General features: G+C 47.0%; 1 protein-coding gene across 15 annotated transcripts in view; it reads right to left on the bottom strand.

Annotated features, from left to right (window-relative positions):
- Tpm3 (tropomyosin 3) overlaps nucleotides 1-8,692 on the bottom strand; it is a 29,301-nt gene extending 20,609 nt beyond the window's left edge. For 2 of the 15 annotated variants that reach the window (XM_046421741.2, XM_046421747.2), the window contains exon 1: nucleotides 1,956-2,201. In XM_046421741.2, the coding sequence (XP_046277697.1) occupies nucleotides 1,956-2,087 (132 nt within the window). In that variant the 5' untranslated portion in view covers nucleotides 2,088-2,201. Of the gene's footprint in view, nucleotides 1-1,046; nucleotides 1,466-1,955; nucleotides 2,202-7,740; nucleotides 7,867-8,460 lie in introns of those variants that run through there. The other 13 variants (XM_046421740.2, XM_046421742.2, XM_058571948.1 and 10 more) reach the window with 12 other exon arrangements.
- Between the last annotated feature and the right edge of the window lie 5,407 nt (nucleotides 8,693-14,099).

Genomic DNA, 14,099 nt, shown 5'->3' with positions numbered 1-14,099 from the left:
TCACTAGAGCAGAAAGCCAAAAGATTATGTTCCCTCAGGCTAAGGAAGAGTAGATACTGGTTTCATCAATATTTAACTATCACCCTACTTCCCCACTTCTCCATTTTAAAAACTTCCTCACTAGACCTCAGCTCACTATGCAAATTTGGTAGGCTGAGTGAGGGAGTAAGCTACTTATGAAACTGCTCACTCTATGTTGCTTATCACCCCAGAATCACCAAGGAAAGGGGGAAAAAAGAGCCAAATTTTCCTGCAAGGAAATTACCAAATCTTGGGACACACAACATCATCTACCCAAAATTATTCTTAGAGTGCTCATATTTAAATGATGAGCCTAAGATGCTGCAGCTCAACATCCTCCATACTCTGTCTTCCCCTTTAAGGCTATCTGGTCTCCAGAGCAAAAGAGATGAGAAAGTGTCATTTGTTTGAGTCACTCAGCCAGTCCATCTCACTTGAATTGAAAATTAGAAGGTACCGGTATACTGAACAGAGGAAAAATCCACCTAGAAAAAGGTAACTGAGGAAGACAACAAGCTGCAGCATTTCCATACTATTATAAAATAAGTATCAACTTGGAGCACAGCTAAGTTATAACTTCCCTTTCCCACCCCTTTCCAAATTTCACTTCTCCCCCCAAAAAACAAATTCTCAGTCACTCCCACTGGGCATGAAGAAAAAAAAAAAGAACCTATCAAGAGGAAGAATATCAAGAAACCACAAGAGTTCTTTCATCAGGTCTTCACATTATTAGCAACAGTTACTTTAGGCTCATCCTCTGAAATCAAAGATTCAAGAGATCAGCTTCACCTACTAGACTGCACCCTAGATCTTGGAAAATATTATGGCTTACTAAAACTAGTCAACCACTTCTAAAAGGAAATCTCAAGAATCACCATTCATTCCACCAGCACTTTATGTTCCAACTTCCAGCTGAACAAATATTGAACTTTAAAAAAAAAAAAAAAAAAGACTGTATGGACAATTAGGAAAGTAGCAACTATTCTGTTTGCATCCACCACATTGCCCAGCTCAATCAGAACTACCTTGAGATTGGCACGGACCTCTGATTCGCTGCCATACACTCCCTTATCAGTTCTTCTTGGAAGAAATGTTCTTAACTAGTTCAGCCTGCACTGATCAAACTTTAGCAGCGAAGGTCTCAATGTAGCAGACGTTCCTGCCTTTCAGGTCTTTATGGGTAGGGCCAGGGAAGTTGGCTGGACGCTACACTTGCACACTGATTTAGGGAGAGAAATACCATCATTTCCCTCCCGCTTCATGACAAATGTGTGGGGTACAGGAGTTAAAGGAGCTCCCGGTAAGAGGAAAGGGCCCTAGGCCACAGGATGGGAGGCGGTGCAGTGGCCTCAAGCTCCTCCAGCGAGGGAGGGCACCGCGCTTCCTCTGAGCCGACTGCTGCCTCATTTCCTGAGTAGGAGGGGGAACGGAAAAGCAGCCAGCAGGCCGAGCCGAGAGCTTTCCGGCGGTTCCCACCCCCAGCCCGCACCCTTTCACGGGAGGTTAGGCCCAGCCCTCCCGGACCAGAGGAGCGCCCACTCCCTCTTACTCCTCGGGCCGGAAACCTCAAGAGAGACCAAAGTCCCCCCACCCTTCACCGGGAAGTGGGGGAGGGAGAGGCCGCTGAGCCCCTCCCCCGGCCGCGCCCGACGGCGAGGGACAGAATGAATGAGCTGCAAGGAGGAAAAACCACTCCCCGGGCCCCGCGAGGCTCGGTTCCTTCAAAGGTCAAGCCTGCTCGCCGGAGCGCTCCATTCCCCGCTGGCCCGCTGGCTGTCCCGTCGCAGCTGAGCTCCACCCATCCTCCGGGCTCAACTTCATTTCCGGGGCCTCCTTGGCCCGCAAAGGACCGCGCATCACAGCAAAAGGCGCCCTATGCGGGGTCCCGGCTGCGCCGGTGCCTGGACCTCCCTCGTGCGCCTCGCTCTCGGTACCTGTTCCCGGGCCCGCCTTTCTCCCTCAACTTCCCGCTGGAGGCGCTCAGCCCTCTCCTCGGCATCATCCGCTTGCTGCTGCAGAACCTGGATCTTGCGCTTCACCGCCTCGACGGTGGTGATCCCGGCCATGGTGCCCACCCAGCGGCTTCTCGTTATCTGCCTTCTGCCTCCTCTCGGCGCAGCAGCCGCTTCTCACCCCTACTTCCGCCTGCTACGCCCTGAAATACCGGAACTCACCCACCCGCCCGGATGTGACGCCACCGCTGCGGCGCCCTCCCTCTGCCAGGCAGGCGGGAAGGCTGTCCACTGGAGGGAGAGCCGGAGCGGGCGAGGGGCGGAGCCTCGCAGTCGCCCTGGGCGACCACTCCCCGCCGGCCTTTCCCTGGATTAGTAAAGAGGGGCGGGGTTGAGAAGAGGGAGGGTTACCATGGTAACTGGGGGTCGCTGCGTGGTCTAGCCTCTCTGGCCAGGCAGGCTGCCCACAATGGTTGGCCCATTTACAAGTGTCCTGTTGCCCCTCCACTCCCGAAGTTGACCTCGCAATGCCTGTTCGCCACCGCTTACCCATGAGGGCACCCTGTATCCTCTCCACAATAGAAACATCCTACAGTCTCTGCTTCCACCCATCCCAGGACAGGTTCTAAGAAAAGCCTAAAAGACTTTCTGGGTCTCATCTTTCAAAGAGTTTTCCACTACAGCTTCCTACCAAAATTTGCTCAGGTAGGTTCTCTCCATTTCCTGGAAATCAATGAAGGAAACTATTGGGGTGGAAGAGACAGACAAGTTGATCAAGTCCTCATTCTATTTAGCATCAATTGTTAACTTAAATATTCTATTTACAATACCAATGTTTCCCCTATTTGAGAGTCAGCATGCACCATTAACCTGGGCGTGATGGCCCAGACCTGTAAAATCCCAGCAACGAGGCAGGAGGATCCCAAGTTTGAGGCCTGCCTGGGCAACCTAAAGAGATCCTGTATTAAAATTTAAAAAATAACAATTGTAAAGCACCCCTGGGTTCAATCCCCAATATCCCCCTTTACCCCCACCTTGCAAAATATATATATATATACCATTAATTGACTTACCAGCCCCTTCAAGTTTTGGAATGACTCAGGACTTGGTAATTTAATGATCACTTACAGTCCTTTCTGCAGATATGCCCCCATTCTATCAGGAAGGAATTCTTATTGCAGATTCCTGTCACTAGATCCTTTGTGCAACAGCAAGATAGAGGTGCCTGGAAAACTACTGTGGTATTGAACCTCCATTCTATAATGACTTTCACCAATTTCACTGCCTCTACTGCATGAGGTATCCCAAGGAACTAGATCCTGCTCCTACAGGCACTGCTATGCAGGATTTCTGGAAATACAATAATAAGCTTGAGCCAGGCTCTATGGCAAACCATTGTAAACCCAGCAACTGGGGAGGTTGAGGCAGGAGGATCACAAGTTTGAGGGCAGCCTGGGCAACTTAGAGAAACCAGTCTCAAAGAAGCTAAAAAGGGATGGGGAAACCAGGATTGGTGGCACATGCCTGAAATCCCAGCAGCTTGGGAGACTAAGACGGGAGGATTTAGAGTTCACAGCCAGCCTCAGCAACTTGGAGGGAACTAAGCAACCCAGTGAGACCCTGCCTGTAAATAAAATACAAAACAGGGCTGGGGATGTGGCTCAGTGGTAAGTGCCCCTGGGTTTAACCTCCAATACCAAAAGAAAAAAGGTAGAAAAAAAGAGAAAGACTTGAGGTATATTTTTCTTCCCTTGCTGGTACTGGGAATCAAAACCAGAGTCTTCACACACTAGACAAACGCTTTATCACTGAGTTACATCCCCAGCCCAGCCAGACTTGAAAATTTTATTTTCCCCTCTATTTCTTTGTATTCCTTCATCCTTCTCAGTAAGTAATAATGATAAATTTCTCCTCTGGTGCAGCTCTTTTCCCCTACAGAATTAGCATATAGAATAGGACTTAGAATCAAGAATCCTAACCCTTAAAAGTGTTGGAAAGACAATTGTAGTGTAATATCTGGGTCTGATTCTAAGGATGCCCCCTCCAGAGAATCTGCCTTCCTCTCTCTTTTTGAAATACTAAATAATGACCTTATTCAGAAGAAAAAAACTTGGACCAACAATAAATTTTCTTGGTAGGGTACTTTGATTTCTCCCACAGTAACTGCAAAGGAAGAGCAGGGTTCTGACTCTACACTTGATGGCCTAATTTTTCCAGCTGGCTTTAAAGAAATCTCATCCCAAGGTGGAAGTGAGATTTCCTTATCTGGACACTGATCAGCAGGGGGCACTATTGCACCTCTCTGGGCCCCAGTGAAGAAGCTGAAGCCCTTGTCCTAGACAACCCAAAGGGGTGTTGAGAGCACCACTGCGTTCCTGAGGCTGGTGGACTTGAACAGATAATCTCCTCTTGATCCAGGGAAACAGATGGGCTGACTCCTGATAGCCTTTAAGAACATGATGGATAGGCAGCAAGGGGCCCAGTGCTATTGTTTTCCTGGTGACAAACAATATAATATATCAACAAGTTTATATGTCCAGGTCTGTTCCTTCTCCCCCCATCTCTCCCAATGCCTATTCCTAAAAAAGGGTGTTATGACTCTTGTGTCCTAACCATTGTACTCCTCTTACCTGTTTCTCCCTAAACAGCTTCTGATTTCATCTCAGATTAAGAGGGCCTTAGGCATGGTTGCACAACAGTGTAAATGTATATGTAGTGTCGCTGTGTACTTAAAAGATGGTTAAAGTGGCAAATTTTATGTATTTATATTTTGGCACAATTTTTAAAACAATATTAGACAATCTTGGAGAAGTACAAAAAATAAAGTTTGGATTGACCTTTGCCACATCCTTGCCTTTCTTTGTTCAAGCAGTCCTAGCAAATCCTAGACTTTCACAAAGGCTTCTCAGATAACCAGTTCTGTCTGTATAAACATGCAGCTATTCACTTCCTCATCCCTCTCCTCCCTGTCCACCTACAACAAGGTAATATGTTCTGTTTACTTATTTATTAATCAGAAGAACAGAGCTTCCTTTGTATTGGACAAAGCACCCTTCCCACAAAGATGTATATATATATATATATATATATATATATATATATATATATATATATATATATATATATATATATATATTATGCTGCAGATGATGCTGACCCTTGCGCGCGCGCTCTCTCTCTCTCTCTCTCTCTCTCTCTCTCTCTCTCTATCTCTCTCTCTTTTTTTTTTTTTTTTTTTGGTACCAGGGATTGAACTCAGGGGCACTCAACCACTGAGTCACATCCCCAGTCCTAATTTTTTTTTCTTTTGATTTTTTTTAGAGATAGGGTCTCACTGAGTTGTGTAGCGCCTCAAAGTTGCTGAGGCTGGCTTTGAACTTGCGTTCCTCCTGTCTCAGCCTCCTGAGCTGCTGAGATTACAGGCATGTGCCACCATGCCTGGCTCTTGCTCTCTTTTTAAACCTTGCTACTCTTCCTTATTTGGTACTTTTCCAATTCCTATAAACAATAACTTGCTTTCCTTTTTTTTGGGGGGGGGGTATCAGGGATTGAACCCGGGGTGCTCAACCACTGAGCCACATCCCTAGCTGTTTTTATTTTTTATTTTGAGACACTAAGTTGCTTAGAGCTTCCCTAAGTTGCTGAGACTAGTTTTGAACTTGTGATTCTCCTGCCTCAGCCTTCTGAGTTGCTGGGTTTACAGGTGTACACCACCATGCCTGGTTGTATAAAACATTTTAAGACAAACTGGGTGTGCCAATGCACACCTGTAATCCCAGCTACTCTGGAGACTGAGGCAAGAGGATCTCAAGTTTGAGGCCAGCCTTGGCCACTTAGCAAGACACTATCTCAAAAAGAAAAAAAAAAGTTAAAGGATTGGGGATGTAGCTCAGTGGTAAATCACCCCTGTGTTCAATCGCAAGTATCAAAATAAATAAATAAAATAAATAAACAATTCAACAGACAGAATTCAGCCCCAAGAAATTCCTTTATCTTCCCGGTAATATTGATTTATTATCTATAGCCTCTGTCACTTTCCCTCTTCCAAGATCTGATATTAGACTTCTTTTTCTTGCTTCTGGAACACACCTCCTTGAGCCTGCAAATGTTTTAGCTTAAGGACCTCCCTGGGGCGTTGTTTTCTAGCATCTCACAAAACTATGCTAACCTGACATTGTGCTAGTTTGTGAAAACGTCTATCCTCCTGTCCATATACTGGAACCAGAGAGATGCATCCATCCATACCTGGGACCTAGGCTTGGCAACTCCAACAAGCTGTCTATCACTCACCCTGGGGGTAACCTGTGGGGTTTTGTTTGTTTGCTTGTTTGTTTGCAGTTTTCCAAGAAGAGAGAATTCTCTTTTGCAAAGAGCTGGGCATGGTGGCACACCTATAATCCCAGCAACTTCAGAGACTGAGGCCAGGTATAGCGATTTAATGAGATCAAAATAAATAAAAGGGCTGGGAATGTAGCTCAGTAGTAGAGTGCCCCTGTACCACTAGGTTCAATCCCCAGTACTACAGGTGGTAGGGAGACAATTCCTGTGGGCTGGGTTTATAGCCCAGTGGAAGGTTTTGGGTTCAATCCCCAGTACCCCAAAAAAGTATTTCTATGGTATTTTTCTTCCAAAAAAATTTCCTATCTGGTCTATTATCTTTGCAGCAAACTTCAAAATTGAAAATGAAAGAAAATAGGTGGTTACAGGATAATAGGAAGTGGTTAAAAAAAAGGTAATTTACTTCCTTTTCAAATGTGAACAATCAGCCCTACAGAAACAATAATTTACTCAAGAACATAGAGTAAGGTCTGGTGGTGATAACTTTACCTCGTAAGATTCCTTAGTTTCTATTAAAGTCCACTCTAGGGACCTCTGAGTTGCCCTATGAGCAGTACTTCCTATGGTATCTGACGCATAAAGGCAGGTGTCCACATTGGCCAAGATGAATAGACCCATATAGGGCCAGGGTCAATGTGACCTCCATTTCCCATTGTGAAATCCAAGCCGGCTTTGTTGGGCAGTTGAGATATGAGAGTTTCTCTATTAATACACACATCTACATGCCTAGCCTTGTACACAAAAGCTAAGAATGTGGCATGGGGTAGGAGGTAGGATACATGATAGCAGTCTGGACTGGGAGTCCAATCCCTTTGTCCAGGTCCTGGAAAAGATAATTAAATTCCCCAGCTGGGGATAGGTAAAATAAAAATGAGACATCTACATGAATGTCTGTCTCCTCTCTCCTCTCTCCTCTCTTCTCTCTCTCTCTCTCTCTCTCTCTCTCTCTCTCTCTCTCTCTCTCTCTTTCTCTCTCTTTCTTTTCTTGTACAGGGGATTGAACCCAGGGTATTTAACCACTGAGCCACATCCTCAACACTTTTTATATTTTATTGCAAGACAGGGTCTTGGTAAGTTGCCCAGACTGGTCTTGAACTTGCAATCCTCTTGCTTTAGCTTCCCAAGTTGCTGGGATTGCAGGCATGCACCACTGCACTGGGCCTTTCTTTCTTTTTCTTTCAACCCATTTTCTCATATGTGCTGGGCAAGTACTCTACCACTGAGCTACATCCCCAACCCCAACATGTCTTTGAGAAAGAAAATATATGCCATTATGAGGATATACTAGCATGTGATTAAAATGTGTATGGTATATATGTCTATGTTCCATGAGCCCACAAGTATGTATACATCAGAGTGTGTTGGAATATATTAATATGAAGATGTCTGTGTGTAGATGAAACACATCCTCCATCTCTCTCATACTCACATCAGCTGCCTTCTTCTCTGCTAGCTCCAGCTTCTCCTGGGCATCCTTTAAGGCTTCAGAATACTTGTCCAGCTCATCCTCTGTCCCTTTCAGCTTCTTCTGCATAGCTGCTAATTCATCCTCCAGCTACAGGAGTCCAGAGAGTCACACACAAAGAGGGTAGGATTGAGATCTGGATCATGCATGATCATGCAGACTCGGACTCTGATAGACTCTGAGTCCAGCCTCCATGTTACCCTCCCCAGAGACAGACACATTTTCTCTCCAACCACTTTCATCCCACTGCTCCAGGAGTAATGTTGTGGCTTGCTCTGGGACCCTAAAGTCTCTGATCCTAAGATCAACAAACCGTCCTGGGTTTTCATCCAAGACCCTTAGATGGTAAATATCCAAGAGCGTGGAAAGATACCTGTGACACTATTTAAGAGAAAAGAGGTGGTTCATGTTAAACTCTTACCTTTTCCTCTAGAAGTCAGAGGTTCTTCCAAAATGTGGTCCACTAATCCAGCAGTCACACTGTGGCACCAAAGAGGCCACTGACTTTGCCACAGTTACACAGGCATTCGAGGACCCTAGAGGTCCTCTACTGTCCATTGAGGCTGGGGAGTCCCTCCCGCCAAAGAAGGAGCTGGCACCAGTGGCCACTGCCTTTCCCATGAACCCCCTTCCCTGTCCCCCTCCGGTTCCCCAGCAGGTGAGATGGCCAGGTGCCGCGCTTACCTGCTTACTCCTTTCCTCGGCCTGCTTCTGCTCCGCTTCAGCCTGCTCTGCCCGGTCCAGAGCATTCTCCTTGTCCAACTTCAGCATCTGCATTTTTTTCTTGATGGCCTCCATCATGAGCAGGGGCTGTTGGTGGGATTACCTGTGAACAATGGAGAACTAGAGACTAGGACAAGAAAGGAGGAGATGCTGTCTGAGCAACGAGGGGTCCCCAGACTTGAGCCTTTATCTCTGCTTAGGGCTCCACCTCTTATTCCCAATATGGTCTTTCCAACTCCCTCCACCCCCCATCAGTATTCCCCCCGGGGGAACACAGGGTGAGACACTTTGATGGACTGACATCACCACCACCAACAACCACCAAAAAAAAAAGCAAGGGGGAACAGCTGAGGCTGATTTTAGACAATGGAAAGTGGGGGAGGGGAAAGGCTCTCCCTGACCCTGAAACTCTCCACTCTTTCTGGGTGATTTAAAAGTGCAGGGCAGGGGAGGGGAGAACATAGAGAAGAACACTTTGGCAATTCTAGAATGGCAGTATTCATCCTGAGGGGCCTAGTTACCCTTCAGTTCCCTCCATGCTCTCCCCTAGACTCTGTTGGATGCAGATCCAACTCTACTGGTTGAGTTTCATCTTTTGATTCCTGGTATTCAGGGAACTTGGACAACAGTGAAGAGGGGAGGTCACTCATGATCCTTGACAATTCCCCCAGATCTCCAGATCAAATTGCTGTGCTATTTTGGGAGTCTCTAATTGGCAGGAGACATCATTCCTCTCCCTTAGAGGCATAGGAATAGAGTAAGAGGGTAGGATTGAGATCTGGAAGGCCACCCCAGAGCTTCGAGTGAGGTGGAGAGAGAAATAGGGAGGGTCAGAGTAATCCAGACAAGATAATGCATCTGTTTTTTCCGAAGAAGTAACCTTTTTTTTAGTTGCAGTTGTACATTTATTTATTTATTTTTATGTGGTGCTGAGGATCGAAGCCAGCGCCTCGCACGTGCTAGACGAGCGCTTTACCACTGAGCCATAACCCCAGCCCCCACCCCCAAGTGATCTTAACTTTTGCATCCATACATACCAGGGTCTCTGCTGCTCTTTGCTCTTCACGTTCTCTCTTCAACACCCAACCCATTGCCTACCACACCTTTATAATCATTACCAACCCCCTGGTGGGTTTCCAAGTCATGTTCATTTTCCATTTGGAGCCTTGTTATTGGCAGGTGGCAATTGATCCCCATATACTGGCATCATACACCCAAGAATATGCCAGAGGAGAGGTGGGCACTGTTCAAGGTGACCAGAGCTCTCAGGGAAAAATAAATGGCTTGAATTAGTCATAATGTCAAAGATAGTTAGTATTAATGCTAAACCTCAGCCATGTGGGAACTGAAACACCAATCTGGACAGCGGGCAGGGCAGAGCTGGAGTTCACTCATGAAAGCTTCCAGGCACAGAATAGTAGTAGTAGACTACTACTGGTAGACCAGCAGCTAGACCATCAGCTGACCTGAAGGAAAGCAGAGAAACCAAAGACCCCTACTGTGGAGAGGAGCCAGGGAAAAGAATTAGGGAACCAGAGTCCCAGGGAGAGGAAGCAGAGGATGGCGGGGAGGGGGCAAAAGAAGAAAAATACAAGGACAAAAAAGAAAGATGATCCCTACTAGTGAAAGGGGGGCAAGATATATAGAGAGATTTGATTCCCAATTCCAGCTCTCTTCCACTCCCACACCAGTCCTTCAGGTTAAGATTGAAATCCACCTGGGTTGCATCTACTGCTCTTTGGGGAGGGGGGTAGTCCTGGAGAGAAGAGGCTCAGTAAAAAAGACAGAGGAGTCCCAGAGCCCTAGAGGTCGAGATAGAAGTGTGAGTGATGCTGAATTGCCTGCTGCTATAAGAATATGTTTGACATTTAGTTGGTTTCTAATTAAACAACCCAATATCAAACATATCACACAGAAGCAGGTAGGAAGGCATGGTGGTGCATGCCTTAAATCCCATCTACTTGGAGGGCTGAAGTAGGAGGATCACAAGTTCAAGGCCAATCTTAGCAACTTGGTGAGACTCTGTCTCAAAATAAAAATAAAAAGAGGGCTGAGGATGTAACTCAGTGTGCACAAGGCCCCAGGTTCAATCCCCAGCACCACAAACAAACAAACAAAAATGATAAATAAATATAAAGGGCTAGGGATGCAGCTCAGTATTAAAGTGCCCCTGATTTCAATCCTTAGTACCAAAAAACAAAACAAGAAAACCTCTAAACAAACAAACAAAAAAACAAAACCCGAAAACAAGCAGGAGAGCTTTGGTGATCACCAGCCTTTCTCCTCACTTCAAAGAAAGGTCAGGGCAGAGACAACTGGATCCAATCACATCTAGATGGCGAGCTATCTTCTGGAAGGGCACTGACCCCTACTTTGCACCTCCCAGAACAGCCAGCCCTTGCTCATGTGCCCTTCGTGCCCTCCCGGCCACAGCCCGGCTCCCACCAGTGCCTGGCCTTTTCTGGATCACGCTGGCCTAAAGCAGGAAGAATACCGGGCAGGACTCCACATCCGGGCACCTATCTCATTCCCCAAAGCTCCCACACGAAGCTTGTCTCCCCTCTATGTCACGGCCCCAGCCTAGAGGATCAGCAATGTCAGCAGCTTCTCATCAGCTTTTTGCCACCTGCTGTCTTGGATGCCATTCCAGCTGGCTGGAGGCTTTCTGAGGGTGGGGTGGGAGGGCTTGTATGTCCTGCTTTACCTTTTCAACAGAACTCCTAACCTTTCCAGATCTCACCCACGAAGGAAGTTGCCGAGGTCCTCTCAGTAGGCACCATCTTGGTACCTCCTGCTACAGATGAGAAAATATTATAGTCAGAAAACTCCAACGTGCTGGGCTTCTTCTTTCCTCCATCTTGCCCCTTCTCACCTTTTCCCCCATGACCTCCAGGCATACTCCTTAAAGTCACCCTTGGATGTCCAGAACAGAAGAGTGAGCTGTCTCACCAGCAAGCTCCAGTGGGGATCCAGGAGGGATGGCCTGGATCTCTCCTGCCTGGCAGAACTGAAAGGAAAGCTTTAACTCAAGATTGAGAGAGGGAGCCCAGTGGCCTTCTCTTCTGGGGCTTTTTACCACAAGAACTCCTGAGCTGGCTTCTCCAAGGGTCTTCCCTCCCAGGGTCCGGGCTTCTTCCCTTCTTTCTCTTTTGAAGAGAGTCAGATCTGTTGTATGTCATGTGGTAAGCAGACGCTTTCTCCACTGTGGCCGAAAGGAGCCTGAGTTATAGCTACACTGCGGGGTGGGGAGGTTGGGTGGAAGTGGGGCGGGTGGGAGAAAGGCTCTCTGCTTTAGCCCCCAGGCCTGTTCCATGTGTCCTTGTTCCCATTGCCATTAGTCCCTACACTCCCCTGGCCACACACCAATTCCACAATGACCTTGATCTTGATCGATAGCTTGTCCCAAGCCCCAGTCAATTCCTGTTGTGCAGCTCTTGCCTTCCAGGGAGAGACTAACGATGAGCACACAGGCCCCAGTGGAGGCCCTGTGGGTGGTCTTACATCTTTGTTCATTTGTGACTCCCAAAGTGTAAGTGTGATTTTCATTTTTCTTGCCCTTCCTCCTTATCCTTAACCCCCTAAGTTCTAGCCCCTTCTCTGAGGAACTTGTTCTCACTGGGAAACCAAAGCCTGAAGGGAGGGAGGCTGGAAAAGAAACTAGCAAGACTTGGAAGGACTTTGGTGTTTGGGGAACTGGGGGAACAGAAGCAGACTGGGAATATTGGCTCTCTTAGAAGGAGACTTTGGATGTCAAAACTAGGCAAAAATGTCACATGGCCTCTGATAAAATTCCTCGGGTTCTCCTGGAAGTGCTTCCTATGTGGTTACTTCAAAAAGGACTGAGCCCTTCTGGGCCGCAGGATCTGGCCAAGGCATCAACTATAGCAGAAAGACAGGCTGGATGGGTACCTCCTGTGATGTGATGAGAGCCGACAGGATAGGCTGAGAGGATCGGGGAAGACAGGCTCTGTGGGGGGCCGATCTGCCAATACTGGAGCCAGCCTGGCACTGACAAGCCCTGCGGTAAGAGGCCAAGGTCAGGGATCATGTCAGAGGGGATGGGACGTTCTGTGGGTCCAATCAAACAGAAAAGGAAGCACAGAAAAATAGAAGAGGTGGTGAGGAAGTTGCGTTGAAGTAGGAAAATCTAGGTCATAGAGCAGAAGCAAGAAGGGGGAAAGTCTCATTAGAGGCGGAAAACCTCAGGATGGGTTACCATTTGTTGGACATTGTGTGTGAATCTCTGCCAAGTGCTTCATTTCATCCCCACAGCAACCCAATGAAGTAGACATTATCTCCATCTTACACATAAGGAACCGTAACCCAGAAAATCAAAGTGACTTGCATGGGGTCCCACAGCTGGTGACAGAACAAGGATTGGAACCCAGACCCATTCAGTATTACAGCCTGTTCTCTTCATTACAAGCCACATAACTTGGTGAATAAGAAGCTAAAGGTGTCCTGGGAACTGGGCATGGTGGCACATGCCTATAATCCCAGCAACTCGAGAGGCTGAGGCAGGAGGATGGAGGCCAGCCTCAGTAACTTAACAAGGCACCAGGCAACTTAGCAAGACCCTGTCTTAAAATAAGAATAAACATAAAAAGGGATGGAGATGTGGCTCAGTGCTTAAGTGCCTGGTTCAATCCCCAGACCAAACAAACAAACAACAAAAACAATAACAATAACACAAATGAACTGGGAGACAGATAAGAGGGAAGAGGGAAGATGAAAGAAGTAATAAAGGCAAGACAGCAGACCTTTGGGAAATCGAGGGCAGGAAACAGGAGACAGCTTCAGTTTTGTGGTCAACTGCAGGCCCCATGTGCATGGTTTTGACTCCTATTAAATACACCTTGTATCTGTCATTACTGTTCATGCCCCTCACCCCTCAGCACAGCCCATGAGCTCCACGTTTTGTTTGGCAGAAGGACGCATGCATGAGTGGCTACCAACTAAAGATAGAGGTTTAGGAAGCAGAGGTGATGGGGCTGGAGATGGAAGAATGAGGAGGGCAGAGAGAGGGATGAGCATGGGATGGAAAATGACTGTGAAGTGAACAGGGGGCTGGCCAGAGGCCAACAAACAGGGACCTAGGTAATGGAGAAATCTGAGGGGAAACATGAGGGTACCTTCTGTGTGCCAAGCACTAGTGGGCTTGCTCTCACTATTTGATTAATCCTCAATGTGTGCTGAGTAGCTGGGTGCGGTGGCGCATGCCTGTAATCCCAGCAGCTAGGGAGGCTGAAGACAGGAGGATAGCAAGTTCAAAGCCAGCCTCAGCAATTTAGTGAGGCCCTAAGCAACTCAGTGAGACCCTGACTCTAAGTAAAATACAAAATAGGGCTGAGGATGTGGCTCAGTGGTCGAGTGCCCCTGAGTTCAATCCCCGGTACCTCTTTCCCCATAAAAAGAAATTGTGATGAGTATTTTTGTCCTAATTTTCATGTGTGTGTGTGTGTTGCTCAGGGCCTCACACATGCTAAGCAAGTGTTCTACACTAAGCTACAACCCCAGCCTGTCCTATCCTCATTTTCAGAAGAGGAAATGAGACTCAGGTAAATTAAATAACTTACACATGATGATTCACAAATTAAAGA

The sequence above is a fragment of the Marmota monax genome, unplaced genomic scaffold, assembly GCF_021218885.2.
Source record: "Marmota monax isolate L192 unplaced genomic scaffold, Marmota_monax_Labrador192_F-V1.1 WCK01_AAM20220418_F8-fsc00108, whole genome shotgun sequence".
In the NCBI taxonomy this organism is placed as follows: domain Eukaryota; kingdom Metazoa; phylum Chordata; class Mammalia; order Rodentia; family Sciuridae; genus Marmota; species Marmota monax.
Note: the sequence above shows the minus strand (reverse complement) of the source record. Positions and strands in the feature narration are given on the sequence as shown.